The following is a 19717-nucleotide window of genomic DNA, read 5'->3' as shown; positions in this document are numbered from 1 at the left end:
TCCACTATAGAAAAGCATACAGGAAAGCACCAGCACCAATCCACCAGAGTGTGCAACAGCGAAACAAAGATTATTATTGTGATCAACATAAGGCAAAAGCACAAGTGTCATGCTCAGATATAAGATACCACGGGCAAATGTGATAAGACGTAAAATCCCCAAAATAATAGCCGTTATCTATAGACACAGGGCAAAGGAGGTTCGGCTAATGGCGGGTGGGCATGCAAGAACTCTATATATACGGTAGACATGATCCATAGTCTTACCTAATTAAGATCGGCAAAGAATGTTGACATCCCAGAATGTGGAGTCCTGGAGACCAATATGGACACAAGAGTTCTGTATAGGATAAGGGACTTCATTAAGAATTGATCATGCCTCTATATCTAGAAATGTATATTTTATATGAAAGTATTGCTGAGATAGACAATAAACATATGTCACTTAATAGGAATAAAAAGAGCTGTTCAAAGTCTATACCGATTGGGATTTTCTGGTAATACACATTCAAGTTGACGTACAGTCATATATACTCCTAGATGCAATAGAAATGATGGTGTGCCTCGTCTCACCCCTATGAGGGTACTTAGACTCTATATTTAAGGAATTTGGACAGAAGAGGAACTAAGACTGGGAGTCCAGTAGGTTTATGATAAAACTGACCTGGGTAACCATATGTAGATGACATATAAATGACCGTCATCTGTTGCTTTTCTATCTAGTGTTGGATATGGTGGAAGGGAGTAAAACAAAAGTGTTGTTTGATTCAAGGGCAAAATTACCATTGTCTCTAAAGAATTTTATCTGTACAATCTCAAAGACAAAATCACAATTTTAAAGCCTGACATTAGGCCATGTGCTTATGGTGGAGAATCCCAAAAACATATTGAATATTTTTGAGGATTATTAGAATATAAAGCAAGATATACCTCTGCCAAGATCTATGTATCTATGTATCTCAAAAGGGTAAAAGCATTCTGAGCTGGTTTCACCAGAGAGATCTTGGTGTGATCCTTGGTCCCAACAGTGATCCCCTCATCATTTTGAAAGAGGATTTTCAAGTAAAAGAGTTGAATGTGCAAAAAGATTCAGATGACATTTATGCTCAAATGTCAAAAAGGATTTTCCTAGGGTATTCCAGGATGAACTAAGGTGTCTTGATGACTACGTTCACAGTATACGATTAGTCAATGGAGCCAAACCATTCTCTAGAAAGGTATGTGGTGTGCCATTTGCTGTAAGGGAACATATGAAATGGAATTAGAAAAACTTAAAGCTGATGGAATCATTGAGGAGGTAGAAGGAATACAGTTGTTGGTTACGGTAGTGGCTGCTGGGAAGGTGAATGTCAGTCTGCCCCTATGTGTTGACTTAAGAGAGTTAAATAAACAAGTTGTATTTGATAAATACCTCCTTGCCAAGATCTCTGACATGCTCATGCTGCTAAAGGATGCCAAGGTCTTTTCTACTGTAGATCCTAAATATGCCTATTATCAGATGAGACTTGATGACAAATCTAGAGACCATACCTCCTTCATAACACCTTTCGGCACCTACAGGTTTGTTAGAACACCATTTAGGTTGGTTTCAGCAGCCTCCATGTTTCAAAGAGCCTTTGAGAAGGTCTTGAAGGGACAGAAGGGTGTAAAGATTTATCAAGACAATGTATTGATTTTTGGAAAGGATAGAGAAGAACACAATGTGACGGTAAAACAGGTATTGCAAAGTTTTGATTAATTTAATCTTACTGTTAGACTGGACAAGTGCAAATTTGAGACATCTTCGATAGATTACTTAGGCCACAAAATAACTGGTGACACCCAAGAATGATTTGGTTATTGCCATACAGAGACAAGCATCCCCTACCAAATAGGAGGAACTTATGAAATTTCATGGTATTGCAGTGAAAGGGTTTGCGGAGAGATATGTTAATATGAGGGCTTTGCTAAGCAAAGGTGTTGAATTTACATGGACTGAAACATGTGAAACAGATTTTAAAGAAATTAAGGAAAGGCTGGGGAAGACTCCTAAATGAAGAAGTTTTAACTCTTCTGGAATTTCGGTCTTGACCACTGATACAAGCATGAAAGGGTTAGGTGGGGTATTACAACAAGAGTGTAAAGGTTCTGAAAATGTAATTCTGTTTCTCTTGCGCAGTCTTCGAGGGGCAGAGCTACGCTACTCCATCATCGAGGGGGAGGCTCTAGCCATCCATTGGGCTGTTAAAAAGCTTAAGTTTCTACTCTGGGGCACTAAGTTTGAGGTGCACACAGACAACAAACCTCTATGAGAAATATATTTGTTCAAGGATATTGATGCTGTGTCTGGTAGAATATCCAAATGGGTGGTTGCACTGCAGGAATATAACTTTCTGATAAAATACTTACCCTGTGTAAAGAATAAGGTGGCTGATACACTCTCAAGATTAGTGTAACGTACCAAAGGATAAGAGTGCCATGACAACGGTGAGGAGGATGAATGGGTAGGGAACATTGAATGTGATGGTCTCAAGGAAGAGAGGTGGCATGATGCATGTGCCATGGACAAGAAAGTACAAGAAGTTATGCGTTCACTAAGGGAAGGTTGGCATGCCAAAGTTAAGGGTGATGGTTAAAAGTATTGGAATGGTAGAAATGAGCTCTCTGAGAATAATAGGATTTTGTTTAGAGGTATCAGACTTATTTTCCCTGTTTCCCTTCGCGAGAAACTATTGGTGTTGAATATGCCTCCTTATTCCGCCATCTTTTAGTACGCAGGGAATCACAACGTGGTCATTATAACGACGCGTTGTAATTCCGCATACCATTACTCCGCAAGTCGGAACAACGACTTGCGGAGGGGGGGGCGCTGGATATTGAAATAGTATAATTTACTATTCCAACTCCAGTCTGTGCGGACACTAGGGAAGGTGTTGGATTTTAAATCCAACACCTTCCCCCCTCGGCAAGTCGTTGTTCTGACTTGCGGAGTAATGGTATGCGGAATCCCAACGCGGTCGTTGTAACGACCGCGTTGTGATTCCCCGCATACTAAAAGTTTTGTCATAAACGTTCTTTACCATTGGTGTTGGCTCATGCACGTCACCAGGGCTTGTCCAAGACCAAAGAGAGACTCAGGTTGACCTACTGGTGGCCTGGTATGGATGTGCAAGTTGAACGGTTGGTGAGGAAATGCATTCCGTGCGTTATGAGTGAGAAGATTGTAAAACACGAAGTAGAGCCCCTGGTAGTCAAGGATTGTCTGAAGAAACCATGGGAAGAAGTAGCCCTAGACATATTGGGGCCCGTACAGGAAATGGGTGTGAGGTCTATGTTCAGGTTCTCATTGTAATGTATTCAAGGTGGCCAGAATTGAAAATATCTGAAGGCATCAAGACTAGACATGTTGTTTCCTTTTTGAAGGAAGTGCTTGGGAGAGAGGGCATACCCAGTGTCTTGTTAACTGACAATGGGGTACAACTAGTTTTGAAAGAGAATGGAAGAATTTCTGGAAAAATGCGCTATCAAACATAAGAGGTGTTCTTTATGTCATCCAGAGACAAACCGTATGGTAGAATGCTTCAACCTTGTGTTAAAAGAAACAATCACCATGGCCAAACAAAATAACGTGGATTGTAAGGAAGAGGTATGTAAAAAAGTTGAGGTTTATAGGGTTTCTCCCCACTCCATCACGGCCAGAATACAATTTGAGCTGTTTAGAGGAAGGTATCCCAACACCTTAGTGGCACCAACTTGTGTGAATGATGCAGAATCAAAGATAGGAATGCTTTTGTCTGATGGGCATTGGAAAGCCAGAGAGGCTGAGAAAAATAAATCTAGCAAAATTAACTATGATTATAGGCAGTCTATATATTTATCTCAGTGAAAGTTGGTGATTTGGTCATGATTAGGGTTTCCTATTGGAGAAAGGCTTAAAGTATTTTTTAGAAGCCACATAAAGTGATCAAAGTTTTGACTAATGCTGTTAAAACAAGATTCCCACATTTGTAATCTTAACTGGGTGGTTGTTGTAAAGAAAGATTTGGTGAAGGACAATGTGTGTTATTCTTCCCCTATAGACTCGCTTCTATGGAGGCCAAAAAGAAATGTAAAACAGTTGTCACATTTTAAGGACTTCATCTTGGAGCAGAAGAAAATGAGAAGAGTCGGGAACTTACGTATTTACCATTGTAGTTGCATAGCTGTAGTAGTTCCTTCTCATGTTTTAATTGTTTTTTTGTTATCTCAGATGTATGTTTTTTGTTTCTAAAGAGGGAAAGTGTGTGGTATTGTGGTATCCACCTCAGGCTGTTGTTTATGCCTGGGTGATACCATGGTGATGGAACCTTGGGTAACGGAAAGAGGGGGGTTGAGAGCAGTTGATGCAGGGGGGTCTGTGGATGGATGGAACCTTTGAACATAGAATAAACCTCACTTTGTCTACCCAACTGGACTCCTCAATTCTTGAGTGTTATCTATTTTACAATGTATCTGTGCTGAACAGGTAATAATTATGATTATTTTAGTGCTCAGATTGTTTTTAGTTTTGAGGAGGGTTGAGGGATTGGCTGTTACATTAACTTGATTTCATGCAATTCACCTGACCTGCCCAACTGGTCTTGCCTTTAGAGATCTGTCTTATGAGACACTCAAAAATCTACTTTTTTGTTGGACAGGAATGATTGTGTTTCGTTGCTGTTAATCGATTATGATAGTTGTGTTTGGAGAAAGTGGTAACAATTCTCAGTGGTGACAAATGGAAAGAAATGTGCAATACCATTTTTGTGTAACATTTGAACATGGGGACATATAGGTCTGTAACAATTACACATGCATGAATAATTATCAATTTGAGTACTCCTTTTAATATCATGCATGTCCATGAACACTTCTGATAGTCTGTGAATTCTTAAAATGTCTTGAATTTGTTCAAATTGTAGAAGTTAACCAACAGATCAAATGTCAATCTTTTTTCCTGAAATTATTTGTATCTGGGCTATACTCTTGAAATATTTTAACTATAAAATAATAACCCCCAAAGATTTAACATACTAACATCCTCTGTTTTCTATGTCTTCTCTAGGTATTCAATAGACCGTAATAGTGAGCTTGACAGTTACTTTATAATAGATGCCACAGAAGGGACGATTGCAACAAACAATTTGCTTGACAGAGAAAGCACGGCACAGTACAATGTCTCTGTACTTGCAAGTAAAATAAGTGAGTACTGCATGAGATCCTATCGTAAAGGATGACAAAATAGGGTTATCCAGTTTTTGAATTTTTAAATAACGACCACTGTGATAACCAAGAATCTTGACACGAATCATAACGATTTTGCTGTGATTTGCTCTTGTAGTACTCCTGGAACGGCCTAGTCCTGAATTACATGGGCAACATCTTTGTGAATCTGACATAGCATTAAAGGCAATATATTTACACAGAAAGATTTTTTTGGGAGTTTCTAGTACACCAGGAGTTAATGGGCAAATAAAAATGTACACCATTTTGGCAGTGCAAAAAGAATACATTTTATTGTGACGTTTTTCTGAATTCTTAACTCAAAATAGAGATGTTTCTGTTTGTACTGAATCAATACTTTTTTTGCCACAACATTTAAAAAGACTGTTTCTTTTCTTAGAATGTTCCAGTGTGTCTGAGATTTCCCAAGTGAAACATTATGCTCCTCCTGCAGGTTATCGAAAAATTCAGTTATGTTTCATTATTCCATGCAAAGTTTGATTTTTCCTTACTCCAAACCCTTAGAAATGAAGATCGTTTAGTCTTTTTTTGGGGCTAAAAGAAAAATATTTGACGAAAGCCGTATTCAACTTCCCTGCTACTAAAGACAAGCAAAAGACCATGAGGAGCATTCAATTATTAGGAGGTGTCTTGAATACCCATGGAACAAAAAACTTTATTGAAGAACAGCCAAGTTTCTATTTGCAACATATAGCAACCTTAAAGTTCTTTACAATCAGTGTTTAAAGAACCTACAGTTTCTGCTTCTCACTTGAGAAGAAACACTTGAAATTGATGGCTGCATTAAAATTAGGTGTACATCTTGCATAATAATAATATTAATAATTTGAAGGCATAGGGGCCCATTACAAGTCAGGCAGTTTTTTGCCTGGTATTATGTCCACCCACTCAGTTACAAATTCAGGGAGATACAATGGGGCATATTTACCAAGAGTTAACGCCACCAGAATGTCACTTTTTACGACGTTCTGGTGGCGTTGAGTTGTTTGCGTCATTTACAAGGTGCCATTAAGCCACTAAACATAGCTTAACGCTGCCTTGTAAATAATGCTCCTATTCTTGTGTGAAAGGGGCGTGCAATGGGTGTTGCAGTGGGAATTCCGCTGCGACACACACTGCTTTTTGATGCTGCCCCATATTTATAAGGTATGGGGCAGGGTCAAACATGTCCCCAGGGAATATTTGATCTTAAGCATGCGATATAAGGAGAAATGTTTCATTTTGCCTCATATTTTGCTCTTTCCATGTGTGCTGCATTCAGCAGCACACATAGAAACCGCAAATCACCTATAAAGATGGTTTATGTGCAGCAAGGTGTCCCTTCCAAAACATAAACGATCACCCCTGCAGCATAGGCACCCTTGCAACATGACGCAAGGGTACCTGCACTGGTGCTAGGCAGCTTCTTTAGCGCCAGCACTAGGGAAAACGCAGGGGTGTGCTGTATTTTAGTAATGCAACGCATCCTTGCGTTTTGAAATTGACGGAGCATGGCATTGCCAATTTTGGCGTAACACCGCGCTCCACCAGTTTCTAGTAAACATGCCCCTATTTCTGTTGGTAAATTACTCTTAAGGTGCAGAGTTACCAAAGATTCTGCAATTCCAGTTTGGCCAATACCTGTTTTTTCTAACGGAATTAGGGTTTCTGCGGTACGAGGGTTATGAGGCCCTCAGTGGTAAAAATTACTAAGTATGCGGACATAGTCACGTTTATGAAATGCTTCACACGTATCAAATTCTGCACATTAGATTTCTGCATTATTTACCTTCCATGACTGTTCTGAGCAGAACAGCTGCATAATGTATTGAGACTCCTTGGTCTGCTGTAAGAGCATGACAGTATTTTCGTTTGTAACCTCTGTTCAATTTTTTGCACCTGAAGTGCCACTAAACAATGGTACTTCTTTCTTAAATCTTACGATGTGAACAATCTCACACCTCAGTACCACACTTCACCTTCTAGATAAATTGGCGCATTTTGCTGATAGGCACTCTAAGTACCATGTCACTGATGCAACTTGGAAAGCAATTGGCCTGGTACAATTACGTACAATTTCTCAAATGGTGAATTTAAACTATGTACTGCTGAAATGGTGATCTGTAATCGGTGACATACACAATGATGTTGCAACTGCTACTTTTCTCTCTGCTCAAACCTTGTATTGAAGCCTTCTCCCCAACCCAGGATCTTTTTTAAAAAAATCTAAATACTTTAATCGCCAGCTTTCCATTTGGCACCAGGTAATACTTCAAATGCTAATTATTCCATTTGAAAACAATCCATCTCAACACCTGCAGAAAATGTTTTTAAGGCGTTATCGACATATGTCATTATAAATACTAAAAATGCATCATAGGATTTAAAATTTCAGTGGCAAGAACCAGACCATCACTGGTCATTCAGAGAAAATGTGGATAGTTACACATGTTCACATAGTCAACACAGTGCTTCAAATTAGTAAGCTACTAGTTTATTTTGCAATGCCCGTATGTTAAGTCTAACACATGTAAGTCATGTATTGACATCTTTTGTGAAATACCTGCATCCAGATCTTTCGACTTTCACGGAACGTGAATATTTCTCTTGTTTAGGCTGTGGCATCAATATTAACTCAGTCCATCCCTCATTACTTTACAGGTAATCCACTGCTAACAAGTAAAGTCAAAGTCATCATCCATGTTTTAGATGTCAATGAATTTGCACCTGAACTCTACCTGCAAAACGAGATGACAGTATGTGAAAATGCCAAAGCAGGACAGGTATTGTACTGTTAATTCCTAGCTTTTATGAATGTTCACTCAGAGCATAAGAGCCTGGGATTAAATTGGTCAATGTTTTTGATAAAAGCTGATATTTCCAACTTTGAGGGTTGCCTCTTTCTTCTACCCCCATACCTTTTCTAAATTATTACATCACTCTTGCATCTTCGTTTTTTCATTCCTGCTGTAACCCTTTATTACTGCTTTCCTATCTTTTTCCCTTCCTTTCTTCCTTTTTACTACATTTTATCTCTCTTGTTTTGGGTCAAAGTCTGATGCTTAAAAATTAGCTCTTGTACCTAAAACTACTAGGTCTTGGGGCTATGACATCTGTGCCATCTTCAGTCAACATTAAGTCCACCATGAAGGAACAAGGGCATAGACTTCCCCGTGTGCGTCCTAGAGATGGATAGCCACTGGAACTTTTACCATAAGATTGTGCATCCAATAGGGTGATTTCTAAATTACTTTCTAAATGGATTTTATTAGGTTACTGAGGCGAGGTTCTTAATATTAGAAATAAAAACGCAGACATGGATCTTCCTTGTGTAACTCCTTAAATGTTATTCTTGTCTACACTCCCATTGTTCACTCAGCACAATGGCCTGCATTTGCCTCAACCCATGTGTGCCTTTGTAGCCCAAACCTATGTTGCAGATGGAGAAACCTTGGTATACTGACTGCAGCCTAGCATAATCATATAATTGTTTGTAGTTGGGGTATCTTTATTATTGAATTTTTTTCATTTCCAAAGACAGAATATCTATTAATTGGTGATAACCTGTTCCCATATTAAGACATCTGAGAATTTAGAGAAAAGACTTAAATTAAATATTGATGTTTCGGTGTCTCCTACTCCAAACACAAAGTACATCAGTGGTATTTTCCCCAGCGGTCATGCTTAATATGGTCATATTCCCAATGTAGCTAATCACAGCGTAACCAGCAAGCAACATAGCAATACCACCAATTCCCCCTTTCTTCACATTGATGTACTTATTGAAATACCAGTGAAAGCTCCAAAGATTCCATTTGGAGTCAAATTCCTTGTTGCCAGCCAGGAAGGAGTTGTTACAACTTAACATGCATCAGTCTTTGCTCTGGAAGTGGCACTGGTTTATCTGCCATCTTGGAGTTCGAGAGATGTCAGTTGGGGTATATTTTATTGAAAAGGGAACCGTTCATATATTCTCAAGAGACTCTGGGCAAAGGCACCAGGTAAAGGTATTAAAGGATATACAGTGAGAATGGTCAAAATGTTACTGTTTATGCTTACATCTGCTTTAGATGTAACTAACAAAATAAGTTTAAAATCTGTATTAATTTATGCTCGGTGATAGCTCTGCCCTTTACTGTTTTGGAAGATAAAAATAAATGAAAATAACGTTTCCATTTGTTGTTATTGATGGTAATTTATCAAAGATTACAACTCTATCTGAATGTGTGAAATAACATTCTTGGACCCTTGGAATTTTTAGAATCTTCTGGGCTTGGTCTATCAAAGTATTCATGAATCTAAATTGTAGTTTGCATTGTTCCTCAGGGAAGGATACCAAGCAAAAGGAACCATGCAACGTAGATGGTACCTGCTACTTCCTGTGTTTTACAAATGTCTTTGAATTTGAGCTAGTAAACCAGGAACATCCTTTCACAGAAACTGCAGCAACGTTCTTTGTTAGATACCTTGGAAATTCACAAATAGCTGAGCATTTTACAAAACATTACTGTATAGAATTGAGTTATTGTTTGATAGGTTTGAAAGCCTCACTCAAAAAATAAACACAATACTTGACAAGGTGAGCTATAAATGTCGCTAAATAAACCTGTGTTTAAGCCTTGGGCACCTTGGCAGACTTACTTTAGAGGAAATGTGTGTGTCAAGTGTTTATGAAGCACTCAAACGGTAAGAAAGAGAAAACACAACACAAAAACAATCACAACTAATTAAAAAAATTGAGTAAAAGGTACTAAATAAAATTACACCAAAGTGACAAAAATCCAGTAGGTAGCTCTGGAGATATATTTTTTGTTTGTTATTTTTTCAGTTCATTTAAGTGTGAACAGCATATCTCTACCTGCTCCGAATCTGATGCTAGCACTCATTAAGTGTGACAGGGTAACCCAGTGTTTATGGGAGAGATAGGTCTCACAGCAGTGAAAAACAATATTAGGAGTTGGTCACTGCCAGAACATGTAAAACATACACAAACAGCCTATTTTTTAAATACCATGCACTCTGCGCTAACAGCCTTTAGAGCCTATCTTAGGGGTGACTTATAAGTACTAGAAAGGGAATGCTTGGGTCTGGCAAAAGGGTTATTTTGCTAGGTCTAAATGTCAGTTTAAAAAAGAACTACAAGCTGCAGTGGCCGGTCGGATATGTGTTTTCAAACAGTTGATTTAGGTGGTTGCACCATTCCTGCAGGTGCCAACAGGGATCATTTATTTACAGGGCCAGGGTATATGTAGTACAATTTACTAGGGACTTACAAGTAAATTAAAGTTGATAATTACTTATAGTCCAATTTTACCTTGTTGGAAGGAGAAAGAAAAAGCACTTTAGCACTGGTTAGCAGGGAGAAAATGCACGATCCTAATGCCAACAAAATTCAGGGAGTGAAGGCAAAAGGTTTGGGGGAAATACTGCTGCAAGGATGTCAAGTCTAACAATAGGAATCTGTAACTAGAGGGAATACCTTTCACTTCAGGATTCTGAATTCCCACTGTCTAATTGATGCCTCTGAAGACCTTCTGGGAAAACATACCCATTATTCAAGGTAACCTATCTATAGCTGTATATGTTAAACTCTTAGAGATGGTGAATTCCAGTTATCTATGATCCCCTTCTCATCATGTCCACAAGACGGTCTGAGTGATTCTCTGCTGTAAACCTATGTTTTAAACTTCACAAGTCAGACCTTCACTTATGGATTCCTAGCAGTTATAAATAGGTTTACTACTGCATAATTCCCCATCACAAGCACATAGAAAATAGCTTATGAGGGATGGGGAGTGGACAGTAAAATACGTTGTTTTCTTTTTTAGCTTCAGATTGCAAACAAACTTGTGAGTTTATTTCCATGCTCAAATTCCAATCCATTAAATCCAGAAATAGTCAGAATTTACTTCCAGCAAAGGGTTTGAGTTATACACTTTTAAGGAAAGGAAGGAGAACAAATGACCTTCAAACTTTGATGGGACGTAAACTTTGATGGGAAGTAGGAGAAGGGTTTTAACTATAGGGAAAACATTTTCACAATTGTCTCAATAATATAGAAATAAAGAAGAATTTAGCATTTGCTCATCAGACTACATGTCTGCAGTACATAATAGGACACTATGACAATTATGTATTAGCAAAATGAGATACAGGAAAATGTATAGCATGACATTCCATGTGGAAACATGCACCTGGGCATCAAGCACATGAAGGAAATAGAAAAGGTTACTACAAAGGAGAGGTAATAAACAAATGTAGACATTAATATACTTAGTTTGTTTTGCATATTAATATTCTCTGATGTGTTCTTTCCCTTTTCTTAGTCCACAACCGCAAAGTATATTGTACAATAATGATTTTCATATATTAGGCATTGCCGATGTTAAATAAATCCAGACACATTGAAGATGACATCATAATACAGTGTGGGAGGGTTCCTTTTGCTGAGTTCTGTTTGGATCCAGTTGGGTTCAGATTTAGTTTATGATGGCAGAGGCCCTAAGCATTTCTCATCATGAGTGAGATTCACATTTGATTGTCAAGTTAACCTTATACAAGTCTGCCCCACATATCTGGAGAGGCATGCTTTAACTTGCCATCCAAATGTGTCACTTCTTGGTGTGTAGAGAAGTAGAAGAGTTAACAATAACCCCTCTACTATGAGCAAACACCCAATGGTCTATTTCAGTGCTAGATTAACCTCTCTGAGCCTGATTCACAAAGGCAAATTTACACTTTTGTGTAAGTTTGTGATTTTTTGGTATTCACAAAGGGATTTACGAGTTGTATCTTTAAGAGTGCGAAGTCAGTGCACATGAAATATAGGCAATCCTAACCTTTTATGTCTGGAGGCTCCCCACTCATCACGATTCTACTTGTAATACCCTTTGTGAACACCAAACAATCGTACACTTAGAAAGAATTGTAAGTTTTTCTTTGTGAATCAGACCCTCTGTGTGCAGCAAAGCTCTCCATTAATACTTGTAATTGATATGCATTACGTACTCAATCTGGGCTGCTGTCAATATTATCTCAGTGAATTTATAGAGTATGTGTCTATTAAAATATGAAGTTTGGAATTATGTTATATGATTTACAATTATTTTGACACGTTTTCATGATTTGTTTGATGTTACTTTCAGTTTAATTTATTGTGTGGCATAACTTTTTGTGACATCATAAGATATGCTGACTGGAATGCACCAGAAGAGTGTTGAAAACTTGCGAGTTCTATTAAGCTTCTGTCACTTTCATCTTTCTGAGTACAACTAGTGAGTTTGGCAATAGTAACACCTTTGATATATAGCATTGTAAGAATGACTGTAAGCACAGTAGAGCAAATTAACGTAGAGTGCAAGTGGCCTCACCTCATCTTTTGGGCTGACTTTGGGTCTGGTTTAGAGTTTGATGGGGGGGATACTGCATTGCAAACATGGATGTAGTCCTGGCTGGAAAATTACAAGTGCATTATATCCTACAGAAGTTATAACATGCAGGTGGAATTTCTGCCATGCTTCTGTCAGAGTAGTACATCATGCCATTACCCTCTTGTTTCAGTGTAAAATTTACTAGCAAAATAACACATTCTTTCACCCACTGAAGAGAAATACAATACAATATCTTTAATGTCGTTTTCTTCTTCTTTTGCAGATAATCCAGTTCATCGGTGCTACAGACAAAGACTTGTCTCCTACTGGGCAGAAGTTCTCCTTCAGACTACCACCAGAGGCTTCGTCAAATCCAAATTTCACTATCCACACCTATAACAGTAAGCTGAATGTGTGCCTGCTTTGCATTCACTGCACAGCGCTAGATTACTAGGGATACAAAGGATGGAATTCACTGAATGTAGATCAATTAAATACTTAGTATGAGTTCTGTTTCTGATGTTCTACAGGAGATGAAGATATAATACATAAATGTTCTTTTAGTATTATGGTTCGATAATACTACTGTGAATTTTCGTGATATGATAAGAATCCATGCGGCTGAAGGGTTGGTAAATGGTCGGTGGTTTATAAATATCACCAGAACACCCAAAACCGGTTTGTTAGACCACAAAATACATATGAACACCTGCAAAATAATCATTACCAGATATTGTGCAACATATTTGAAAATGTCTATGCTCAATGGGTTTTGAAAAGTGTATATTGCTCCCACTCAATGCTGCACCTTCTGTGACATGGTCAACTCTTAATATTTATGACAAGCGTATTAAGATGACTTTCTCCACCAACTAGATGTTTACAAATGCTGGCATTGTGTGGCTTGGTGAGCGAAATAACGATGGATTAAACCCAGATCTGTGACTGGGGGTGAATGTTTTGCCATTGTACAACATTCCGTCCATCATCTTGTGTATTTTATTGTGTGGTAATAATTACAGGCATCCAATTTGACTATTGTTCAGGGATATAAGGATGCAATGATGTCAGCTAAGCTGATGCTCACATACAGTGTCTATTGTGCGTTCCCCATTGCTCACAATGAAAGCCCTACCGGGCTCGAAGTACTACAACTGTCACTACTGGTTTAGCCTATATAGCAAAACTTTTTTCAGGTATGGCTAGCTGCCTGAATGTGCATAATCCCATTTAATTGTCCCCACACTTTGAAGCCTGTCTATGGGGTGGGAGTACATTTGTCAGCTTCTGTTGTGTGACAACTGACAACAGTGAGAACATTGCATGCACTGTACTTAAAAGGGCTCATGCTCTGTCATAAAGATGTTTTAGCCATCTATTTACCAGACTCCTCATGCATATTTCTTTAGACCCATTTAGCGATGAGGCCAGACTGTGTTCTAGAATCAGGAAAACAGCTGATAATGAATGATCTGAATTTCATTCACTCGTCCATAGGAAATATAATTTATTTTTCTAAAGGTGAACACAAAATATGCAAATAAAGTAATTCAGCTTTCAAGATTGAAAATAGTTGTGCACTGTACTATGACATGATTGGTGCAAAACATTCCTCTTGGGTTGTACACTTTAAAAGTGTCCTGAACAAAAGACACATCAAATAATTTTGTCTGAGTGGATTTTGAATGTTTTAGAGTATTATTGGCAGAAGATTTTCGATTTGCAGTATTTTACATTATAGAACTTGTGATTCATTTAAAGTAGGACCATCAACATTTCTTCAAATAGTGGCTCCATCCTGTGGTAGTCTGGTTTAATGTGCAGGCATGCATTGGTGTGTGAGAAGTGAGGGTGTGAGAACAATAGAAGGCGGAATGTGGCTTAGTTGGAAAGGGAGAGCCCAGCGGTGGAAAAGCAAGACAGGGAGAAGATATCAAGCGCAATATACTTTCCGCCCTGCCATATACATTTGTGCTTAAATAAAATATAGTTCGAAGTCTTCCACGCATAAAAAGTGATTACTTCAATGGTGAAGAGCGTGAGCAGGCAGGACTTAGGGTGGAAGCTCACTCACAATTGTTCAAAATAGGGTGTGTGTTGGAATTGCAATTTTTCTACAGCTGGTTGTGTGCAGGCAAGAGCGAGGAGGCAGCAAGCTGTAGCTTTAACCTTAAGACTGTTCAGAGTGTTTCAACTCATTATTGCGGTAAGAAGGTGGTAAGGTGACACAGGAGAATGAGGAGATGGGCCAGATTTCCATAAAGAAAGTCTCACCAACTATAGAAATTAATGCTAAGCGGCATTTCGGGAGGCCTTTTTTCTGGAGTCATGCAAGCTGATCAGATGTCTATGGAGTGAGCTAGGAGCCAAAGAAATTGACGCAAAGCAATGTCTTGGAGGCAATTTTAAGAGTTAGGGAAAGGCTGTACTGTGTATTTGGATAGAACGGTCTTCCTAACAAAAGCAATATTGGTGACCATATTGGATTAGGCGAAACTTTTATTTACAGGATTTTCGTTGCTGTCCATTTTAGATTGGGAAAAGAAGCACAGATTTGTGGTTGTTGGTGACAGGCACACCAAAAGCGTTTTTACTCGGTTTCAAGCACACCTGCTTGAAGTGGAGTAGCAGTTGCTAGTTCTAACCAAAAGGATAGGGAGAGGTCTGAATTCTAACCACCCCAGGCGTTTCAAGCAGATCTGAGAAAACCACCAATAGAATGGGATTTGGATTGATCAGAGGCATTGAAGAAAGGCAAATGATCACCTGCCAAACAGTTGCATTTATAAAAGTATCTTTGGGTGCTGTAGGGATTAAGGGAATTTAGAAATCCAGGGTTGGAAAATGCGGGAAATATGAATGTGTATCAGAGTACTGAGGGTATTGCAAAAGAGATATGGAAAGAAAATAAATCTACTTCTGAAGAAATGTAAAATGTGTTCAAAGAGTCAGAGGAAGGGAGAAAGTAATGATGAATTTGTGTCAGCTTTGAAGGCATTGGCGTTGTCATGTGATTTTGAACCTATTACGTATGATGCAGTTTTAAGGTCCGAGATTTTATTTAATAGAAAGTTTTTTTAAAAATTCAAGAAAGTTTGTTAGCTGAAACAGATACTAACACATTGAAAGGGGCAATACATGCCACCAGGTTGATTGAAGTATCTGAAAAATGTGTGCATGAGGTACAGAAAGATAGTTCTGCAGTTTCAAACTTTGTACTTGATAAAAATTATAATGGTGCAAAAAACCTGAAGAGAAGAGTAATACTCAAAAAGAGTATGAGGAACAGATATTTGGTATTGTGAGATGGAAAAATGGGACAAGTTCTTATAGGGGTGGTAGTTCACTCATTTAGCATATCCTACGTATTGCCCTATAATTGAAAACTTTGTAACAAATGTAAAAGTAAAGTCCATTTTGAGAGTGTGTTTAAGGACATATCTAGAGGGGGAGTAAACTGTGTGGTGCCTGATGAAGAGTTTGAGTTGGATGATGGAGTGGTATTGTGTGTGCCTATCGATGTGGGTCCTGCTAAGGGTTAGCGTTTACCAAAGTGTAAAGTTACTATGGATGGCATTGGTGTGGAAGGGTTGGTGGATTTGTGTGCATGAAACACAATTATTGATCATGAGCTATACACAAAACTGTCATGGCGGGGAGGTAATTAATTTGAAATTGACAAATGCACAGCCAGGAAGTTATTCTGGTCACAGTATTAATCTGAAAGGATATTTTTGATCTGAGATGGAGTTCAATGGAAGAAGAACACATAGAAAATATTTGTTGCAGAAAAAGGAGTGGCAATTTCAGGATGGCCTCATCAAGAAGAGCTTGGGATACATGTGGATCCTAGGGCCAATCCCGCTATGTGTGCAATTGATACAAATGTGAGCAGTGATGGAAAGTATGATACCTTCCAAATGGAATTTAAGGATGTGTTCCGAGAGGAGTTGAGCCTGTTCAAAGAGTATATACATACATTTGTAGTATGAAACGATTCTATACCATTAAAACAGAAAGAACATAATTTGTCTTTCTCCTACAGAATGAAGATAAAGGCAATGTTACAGGTGAAAAAGACATTATTGAACCCATTAAGTATTCAGATTGGTTTACAACTCTTGTAGTTTCATTAAAGAGTTTAAGGGAGCTGACATTGTGTGTGGACCTTAGAAGCATGAATGATGCTATTTGGACACATAGCTTCCCATTAACTAATTTGTTAGAGCTGTTGGCATCTGCATCAGGTGCTACTGTGTACTCTACTATTGATTTAACAAATGCATATAATCAGGAGGAGCTGGAGGAAACCTCTAGGCATTTCACTTAATTTATAACACCAAAGGGGTTGTGCCAATATAAAAGAATGCCATTTGGGTTAGCTAGTTCTTTGGCTGTGTTCCAGAGTTTATTGAATCAACTTTTAAAACAACATTGAAGGGGCCACAGTATTTAATGATGAAGGGCTCGATTCACAAAACTAATCTGAGACAAATCCTAAACGTTTTAGTAGTAGTAAAGTTAGGATTCCTAACTTTACTACTACTAAACTGAGACAAAATTCTAACTTTATGACTTTCAGTATTCAGAAAAGGCATTTATTAGTAGTAAAGTTAGGAATCCTAACTTTACTACTACTAAATCCTTCTTGTGAATACCAAAAGTAATAAAGTTAGGATTTTGTCTCAGTTTAGTAGTAGTAGTAAAGTTAGGAATCCTATCTTTACTGCTACTAAATGCCTTCTGTGAATACCAAAAGTAGTACGTTTAGGATTTTCTCTCAGATTAGTTCTATGAATCTTCCCCCAAGTTTTGATTTTTCCGATGGATATAGAAGCACACGATGTGAATCTCAAACGAGTGCTGTCTGATTTGCAAAAAGCAGCATTGACGGTCAAGCTGCCCAGGTGCACATTTGGAAAATTGAAGATGGAGTATTTGGGCCACAGGATTTTGAAAGATGGAATTACGCCAACACATGATCATGTAAAAGCGATTGTGGATGCTCCTGTACCTACTGACAAAGATTAATTGAGATTGTTCTTAGGTTTCGCTGAATTCTATGAATGATTTATCGAAACGTATTCCAGCAAAGTGAAACCAATGTGGAAATTGCTGAAAACAATTTAAAATATGTATATAATCAGGAACAAGAGCAATGTTTTCAAATATTAAAAGGAGAAATCCCAATTTCACCATGTTTGAAACCATTAATTGGTGGAGAAAAGTGAGTGGTTATAGTGGATTCTACTCACTATGGCTTGGGTGCGGTTTTGGTGCAAAAGAATGAGCAAGAAAAATGGGTTGTTGAATATTGTTCACGGGTTCTTAGACCAGCTGAAAAAAATATTCTGTAAATGAGTGTGAATTTTTTTCATGTACTTAAGCAGTAGATCATTTTAGTAATTGTTTTTGGAGGGAGGACATTTTTTATTAGAAATGACCATAACACTTTGGTACATTTGCTGGCCCCAGGGGGCATTAGGTCTGAGTCACCAAGGTTGGCTTCCAAAAAGGACAAGCAGATGGATTGTCTAGACTACCTTTGAGTGGATGTCAGGGGAGTATGGAAGAAGAAAAGGAATGTAAAGTGGATGTTAAGGAGAGTTTTTCTATTCAGGGAGTAGTTGTGTCTCAGAAAGAGTGGATTAAAGTAATGGCAGATGATCATGATATGGTAGCGGTTAGAAAATATTTAGTCGAAGGATGGCCTGCTGAGAATAATTTGATGGGAGATTGTGTTTCATTCCATAATGTGCAAGGTGAGTTGGCATTCGTTGATTGTGTTTGAGCCGAGGGGCAGATTTTTACCTCCAGTAGGTTTATGAACAAGGTTAATGAAAGTGGTGTATGAAAGACATTGTGGCATGTCTGGAAGAAAAACAAAAATTCTGGAACAGTTTTGGTGGCCTGGCATGGATGCATGTATAGATAGGCAGGTGAGAAAATGTGATGTGTTTGATAAAAGTAACACATCAGATTTTTTTTGTCGGTTCTGGTATGTCTGGTGGATATTTCTGATAGACCACTGATGAAGGTGGCTGTTTATATAATGGGTCCCTTTTTAACTTTGCCTGAGAAGGAGGCGTATTCTTTAGTTCTTGTGAACCATTTTTCAAAAAAGCCAGAGGTAAGTATGGTGGGGAGTGTTACAACAGAAGTGGTGATACATTATTTTGAGGATATTTTTGCAAGATAAGGAATCCCAGAAGAAGTGGGGACAAATAATGGTGTGCAATTTGTTTCAGGAAGAATGAAATAATTGTGTTGGCTTTGGGCATGAAACAAATGAATGGTCAAGTAGAAAGGTGTAACAGAATCATGAAGGAATCACTTGAGTTGGTTATTAAGTCAGGGCTGTGTTGTAGGAATCCTTTGCAAGCCACCTTGCTGTCATAAAGAGTGATTCCCAATTCAGCAATTGGTAAAACTCATTTTGAATTATTAAGAGGGCTGAAACCCATACCTAATTTGGTACTTCGGTGCTTAATGAGATGGCAGAATGTGAAACAAGTGAGGGAAAGTTGTATAGAGATAAAGGAACGAGTAAGGAAACATCAAGAGAAAATGAGAAATTACATGTTGAAATATTGTAAGAATGAAAAGCAAAATTCTGGACTAGTTGTGAGAAGCTGGGTTTGCATTAGGAAACCATGAGAGAGACCAAGGGGCATTCATTATGGTCTGATCTGCAACAAGAGGTGGAAGTCATGATGACGGCGGTAAGAGTTCAGGATGGTAGAATATGGAATATGGGTGGAGTGTCTTTTTGCAAATGAGATGTGTAGAAGAGTGGGAGGACGGATACTGAAGAAGACAATATGTTTATTGGTGCTTAGTCATTAGGAATTGGCTAAGCATCAAGAGCAGACTTCTGGAATGAGGAGTGAGGAAGGTGATGTCAATAATGAGGGTGTTTGTAGAAGGCTGAGTAGATTACTTGCTCGTTACAAAGTTTAGATATAGAGTAAGCAATCTTGTTTTCATTCCTTATGCTTATGAGGTGGCTTTCCTTTTATTGTAGAGAATGTAGAAGAGCATTTAGTTTAATTGCTAGGAACATGGATGTCATTGGTCAGTACAATGCATTGGTTTCTTTTTATTCTAGGGTCTTTTTTAGACAATGTA

General features: G+C 38.2%; 1 protein-coding gene and 1 pseudogene across 1 annotated transcript in view; one reads left to right on the top strand and one right to left on the bottom strand.

Annotated features, from left to right (window-relative positions):
- Nucleotides 1-19717, top strand: part of CDH12 (cadherin 12) — a 1369316-nt gene that overhangs the window by 1231832 nt on the left and 117767 nt on the right. Inside the window, exons 8-10 of the mRNA XM_086965412.1 lie at nucleotides 5062-5198; nucleotides 7881-8002; nucleotides 12873-12990. Of these exons, the coding sequence (XP_086821538.1) occupies nucleotides 5062-5198; nucleotides 7881-8002; nucleotides 12873-12990 (377 nt within the window). The remainder of the gene's footprint in view (nucleotides 1-5061; nucleotides 5199-7880; nucleotides 8003-12872; nucleotides 12991-19717) is intronic.
- Nucleotides 8876-9130, bottom strand: LOC147723024 (ATP synthase F(0) complex subunit f, mitochondrial pseudogene; annotated as a pseudogene).

This window comes from Lissotriton vulgaris, chromosome 4_1 (genome assembly GCF_964263255.1).
Source record: "Lissotriton vulgaris chromosome 4_1, aLisVul1.2, whole genome shotgun sequence".
In the NCBI taxonomy this organism is placed as follows: Eukaryota; Metazoa; Chordata; class Amphibia; order Caudata; family Salamandridae; genus Lissotriton; species Lissotriton vulgaris.
This window is presented reverse-complemented; position numbering and strand designations above follow the sequence as displayed.